The sequence below is a fragment of the Cryptomeria japonica genome, chromosome 11 (assembly GCF_030272615.1).
Source record: "Cryptomeria japonica chromosome 11, Sugi_1.0, whole genome shotgun sequence".
NCBI classification, from domain to species: domain Eukaryota; kingdom Viridiplantae; phylum Streptophyta; class Pinopsida; order Cupressales; family Cupressaceae; genus Cryptomeria; species Cryptomeria japonica.
The window spans coordinates 232067913-232073765 of NC_081415.1; the positions used below are offsets into that span (position 1 = coordinate 232067913).

At 32.9% G+C, this 5853-nt stretch overlaps 1 protein-coding gene across 1 annotated transcript; it reads right to left on the reverse strand.

The window, feature by feature from the left end:
* Positions 1–481: 481 nt before the first annotated feature.
* LOC131063958 (probable polygalacturonase At1g80170) lies at positions 482–4869 on the reverse strand. The gene is made up of 9 exons (XM_057997963.2): positions 4286–4869; positions 3889–4017; positions 3598–3762; positions 3439–3459; positions 2969–3176; positions 2793–2874; positions 2600–2708; positions 1675–1791; positions 482–980 (listed from the first exon to the last, which is right to left on the reverse strand). The coding sequence occupies exons 1-9, from the start codon at positions 4598–4600 to the stop codon at positions 687–689; spliced, it is 1440 nt and encodes a 479-aa protein (XP_057853946.2). The 5' UTR covers positions 4601–4869; the 3' UTR covers positions 482–686.
* Between the last annotated feature and the right edge of the window lie 984 nt (positions 4870–5853).

The following is a 5853-nucleotide window of genomic DNA, read 5'->3' on the forward strand; positions in this document are numbered from 1 at the left end:
ATTATTGTTTAATGTTATAATCAAATTAATAAATATACTTTAACCACCAAATCAACTAAAAACTTTATTTATATTTATATTTTTTTAATTTTTCATATTCCATCACAATATAAATAACAACTCTAAATTAAATTATATTAATTATCATATTTATTAAACCTAATTTTTATTAATAAAATTATTTAATTTATTTAAACATTTAATCATATCTTTTCAATATATTTTTAAATATGCCCATATATAACCACATAATTTCTCAATTTTAGAATATCTCTCACTAATGAAATTTTATCCTTACCTTTAAAAAAAACCATTCAGAAAACCAATTATGTTCTTTTCATTTGACCAGACTCAGATAAGAAAAGGTTTTCCTTTTCAATTTTTTTTTTCTATTTTTAAAACTATTTGAAAGAAATTTGGATCAGAAATCTTTAAGAAAATATCACATCCATTACTCACTAAATAGGCTGGATGCAGAAAATGAGAAAGAAAAGTTTTATTAAAATTTAGTTTCAAAGTATGATTTATTTGAGCTTGAGAATAATTGTTGCAGAACTGATACTGTTAAAGACTGCACAGCCATGGCTGTCATCTGCCAACCCTTAGTAAATGTAATTCTAGGATGTGTATCTAAAGCCTTAGTTCAAGTAAAAAGCAATTCTAAAAATAAATCTTCAGCTTACAAATTAAAGTTCATTTCTTGGTTGTTGGGTCATTACTTGTGTAATCATTTCTTCTTTCTGAAGTTGGTTATAATATTGAAAACATGGAGGTGGAGTCACAAAGCCCAAGCTGAACCCCATGGCATTTTCACAAAAACTTGTTGCACTATCTCCAGAAGTAAGAGTGAGATAAATGTTTTGTAGAATAATGTTCTCACAAGGAACACTTTCACTGCATGCAAATCTAATAGCTTGTTCTGTTGCAGATGTTCCCCTGATATTGAAGTAGCCAACTTCACTCACTCTCACTGCAGAAGTCTGCATTACAAGCCACATAAATTTTTAGTAGCTCATAAATTCATTCCTTTACCTAAATTCATTTTCTATGCAATTCAAAAATATGGTTCAGATGGTAGGAAGATCAAATTTTATAGCTTAAACTGACCAATGGTTTTTGATCTGTTAGGTTTTTTTTTTTTTTTTTTGGCTTTTCTCTACGTATTACTATCCGTTTGACCTCTGTCTACACAGCACCCATATTATACCATTGATCATATTTTTTAATTAATTAATAATTAAAATAGAACAGATGTTTATTTTTCAATTAATTATTAAATATGATCAATGGTACAATATGGGTGCTGGATAGACATTGCCATTTGTTTGTGCCGGTCTTATATCATACCGCATTTATCGCAGGACCTTTAGTTTTATAATGGCCCCGGCCAGCTTTAAGCTATAAAATTTGATCTTCCTACCATCTGAAACATATTTTTGAATTGCATAGAAAAGGAAATGCTTTATCTGATAGCTATACAAACTATAAGAAGTGATGTCAAATACACTTAGTGTTTTTTTCTTTGGTTGCCCCTTTTAATGTGGTTAGTCTTTACTCCTAGAGACTGGTCCTACTATCTGCTCTTCCTTTTCAATCCAAGATGTAAAAGTAAAGATGGTAGTTAAAACTTTATTTAAAAAAGCTTAGAAATAACATTTCAATGTGATCTGAGACCTGGTTTGGGCATCGCTCAGGAGAGTCACAGTAGTATTGATCAATAATGATAGGATTGGAGACATTTTCCATATAAATATTTGAATATCTGATTCCCTGAGCATAGCCAGAGCCACCCTGCAAATAAAAATATTAGATAAGTTTAATGCAAATCCAAATAAAATTAAGAGCAGTAAGATCTAAGAAACATTGCTGAACTAATCAGTAATCCCTAATGAAATGAAAATAAAGTTCAAATCACTGTCTTTACTATCAGTAGAACAATTTCAGCATATAATGCTTGGCAAATTATCTACTTACAACTTAGAGTTATCTAATTTGTATTTCTAGTTTTTAGTTCCAGAGCATCTTGACCTAAGTACCTAGCTTCTTGGATGGTAATCCCTAATATATTGTTTTTCTCATAACTAATTGAGCTAATGCATCTTTCTTTTAATAGACTACTTAATATGAATTATTTTGATATTGCTATCAAGATTCAATTCTGTAGTTTTGAAGTCAAATTCATTGACCCATGTGTCATGAGTAGTGGATTACAAGACCCTGTTTCTCATGAGAATGAATGGTACACTTAGCTCTCATTGCATCTAGATGATTCTCACAAAGGTGAAACATCGGGCCTTCCCAAGAGGTCACCCATCCCAGTACTACTCCAACTCAAGCGTACTTAACTATGGAGTTTCCTCCAAGGTTAAGCTCACTTAGTTTGCTACCCCATTTGCAAAACCTTCACCAAGTCTTGTGCCTTATGAACCATTCATTTTAGAGTCTCTTTAACTTATCAATTGACAAATAGGAGATATTTTCCACGTCAAGTCAAACTATGATATGTAAAGCAATTCCAACTGTCAAAACAAAGTCTGATGTCACTGTGGCCATGCATCAGCATCTCTGTTTGGAATGGATTAGAGTTGGGATATTTTACCTGCCAGGTCTTGATTCGCAGACCATTTGTAGTGTCATGGATATATGCACCATCCACCACCACAAAAGACACCTCTGCTCCTGAGTTCCCCTTTCCCAAGCTCCCAATGCTGTATTCATATTAGGAAATCAATTTATCAGTTAACTTTCTATATGGGTAGTTATGGTGTTATAAAATTTAGATACTTGGGTACCTGATTCCATGGCCTGGTCCACAAGTCACATTTTGAATCATAACATTAAATGATTCACTTACTATGGAAATGCAGTCATCCCCTGCATAAATATTTAAGAAGATACCAGTGAAGTTGAGAAGAGACACCTTAACTAGATTGAAAAAAAATTAAAAAAATTGGGTAACTGAGCATACCGGTACCAATAATGGAGTCAGTAACCATCACATAGCTGGATGCACTGATATGAATGCCATCAGTATTAGGACTGTATTGAGGTGCTGAGACTCTTAGATAATTTGCTTCTACTCCAGCACAATTTTGAAATGTAAGGTGAAATTTTGGACTGTTTTCCATGCTTAAGTTCCTGACCCAAAGATTTTTGATTGAATCAAAGGTAACTGCCTGGAAATCAAAAGGTTTTAGACATGCCTCTAACACCTTTACATACAGACATATTACTACTCTATTGTATATCATCTTTTCTATGTTTAAGTTCCTGACTCAAAGATTGTTGATTGATTCAGATATAACTAAGGATTTAGACACCACTATAACACCTTTACATACAGACATATTTACTATTTTATTGTATATCACCATCTCCAGAATTGTGCCTAGGTCATGTTTAAATGAAAAAAATATGGAAAACGATACAGGAACATACCGTTGGAGCAGGTGTACATGGCTACAAATGAAAGGAAAACACTGTATCAGGATTTGCACTTATTATCTAATGTGAACATTCAATCACCACTGCTATAATCTAAAAATTGAAGTCATTGGCAAGAACATTTCAAATATGGAGAGTGCTTGATGCCCTTACATTTGTTTTATTGATTTTGCAAGACTCTGCCCACCATTTCTGTCCTCTTCCATCAATTCTACCTCCACCACCAACTGCAAGATTATTTACTTCATTGAAGAGGAGCCAATAATTTGCCTCAATCCAAACATTTGGATCCTCTGGTGCAACTATTGTCCCAGAAATCTGCAAACATCAAACTGAAGATGAATTAGATTGTCAAACTACTAGAATAGACACCTTACAAACTTCTTTATCAAATTAGGATGAAATGAGTGTTTTCACTGTGTACTATGATCCCTTAATGGTTACCTGCACAGTTAAGGGATATTGGCATGGGCCAGAGAAGTTAATGGGCTTGAGAAGGTACATATTTCCTTCAGGCACAAAGAAGGTTGCAAACACTGACGAACATGCCTCCTGCCAAGCATCCTCAAAAGCCTGGAACAGAGTAATTACACAAGAACACTAAGACTGTGATCTGAAATATTAATGAAAAAACTTCTACACAATCTAATCAAGAAACTTCGCAGCTCAGAATGGAAATCTGATATCTTTACTAAATTCTATGCTAAATTCTATGTTAGGGACAAGTCCATCAATCACTCTCATATAAGCTCAGAGCAAGAATTCCTTCTTAAACTAAAGTTTACTTTTTGATTCAAGTCTTAGATTGTTAAAAATGAAGTTCAAAATGCAGGTAATGAACCTTGGTATCATCTGTGATTCCATCTCCCACTGCACCGAAGTCATCCACAGAAACCACCACATCATTCCATAAGTATGAGTTAGTTTCCATCCCAATCTCTTCAAAGCTAGTGATAGATTCAGTCGTTCGGACAGATAACCTATAATCTTTTTCTAACATTTGTGAGAAGATTTGAGAGGAAAGAGCTTGTTTCTTTGCAAACATGTGAAATGGCCCTTTTTCAACCTGCTTCTCACATGCTCCATATGAATCTAAAACCAGAAACAGAGCACTTATCATCTGCATTAGTCTGATTGCACCCATTTTTCTTGCCATTCTTGTATTCCTACTCTGATTCAAAGCCAAGTCCAACTACAAGAAAACTTCCATTTGTGGAATTAAAGAGAAGCTCACAGTAAAATCTTGCAGCATATAAGCAAAGTAGGACCTTGACACAGTAAAAAGGTCAAGGATGACTTGGGTATCGAATATTAAATGAATTTTCTGAGTTGAAACATATAGGCTTTACCAACAGTAAAAGGGATAAAATTGAAAACTTTATGTCATTCATTGTTTTGTTGATTTGAAATGTACATACATCTATGAGAATAAAATGACTCAATAGTGGAAGATTGATATATACAGAAAAGGGGTACCGTATGAAGTTCAAACTCATATGTTCCATGCATTCTTTGTTGAAATAATTAAAGAACTGAACGTCTCTTTCTATAAATTATTCTTTGCTCTCTTTTTTCTTAATCATTACCGAGGTTTGCATTGGCATGATTCTATGCGTAAATCGGGATTCTTGTCTTCACGACAACTTTGTGACACAAAATGCTGCAAATAAACTGCTACTTTGTCAGCATATCAGGACAGAGATGATATATGGCATATTTGCATGAATTTCATATTACTTTATTAGTAATAATAACTCGTACTTAAAAGTGTTAATCAGATGGTTAATATGATGCATATTTATGTTGCATATTAAAAAAAGAGAGTTATTTATGTCGTAGTTGGTTAAGAACACTTAAATATTTGTGTCTATCAATCATTTGATAGTATCTTAGTTTGAGGTGCTGTTATTAATTTTTCTAGAGCAAATCATTTAATAGCATCTAAATTTAAAAGATTTTTAACAAGTCGTAGACAGATTTGTGACTCAATTATTTTTATTACAATTACACGAGTCACAAATTTCTACATCACCAAATTTGTAAGCAATTGTAGATAGATAGTGCTTTTTAGAATATGCCAAAAGGATTACACTAAAACAAGATCATGATCATGTCATTCAAATAGTATTAGTGAACCAATTGCTCAACATTAGATTCTAGAGTACTTGTCCCTCTTTGGTGATGGTATATGATATGCTAGAGACAAGTATTATCATATAGTGTTTATCCCTCTTTGATGATGCATAATCAACGTGTCACTTGTGAATGTGTCTAGGTTATAGAGAGCTCAATAACTACACCATAAAATATAAGTTTCCAAATTCAGGAATTGATGACTTGTTAGATGAGCTTAATAATGTTGCTTATTCTACCAAATTTGATTTTTCTTTTGATTGTCATCAAACCAAA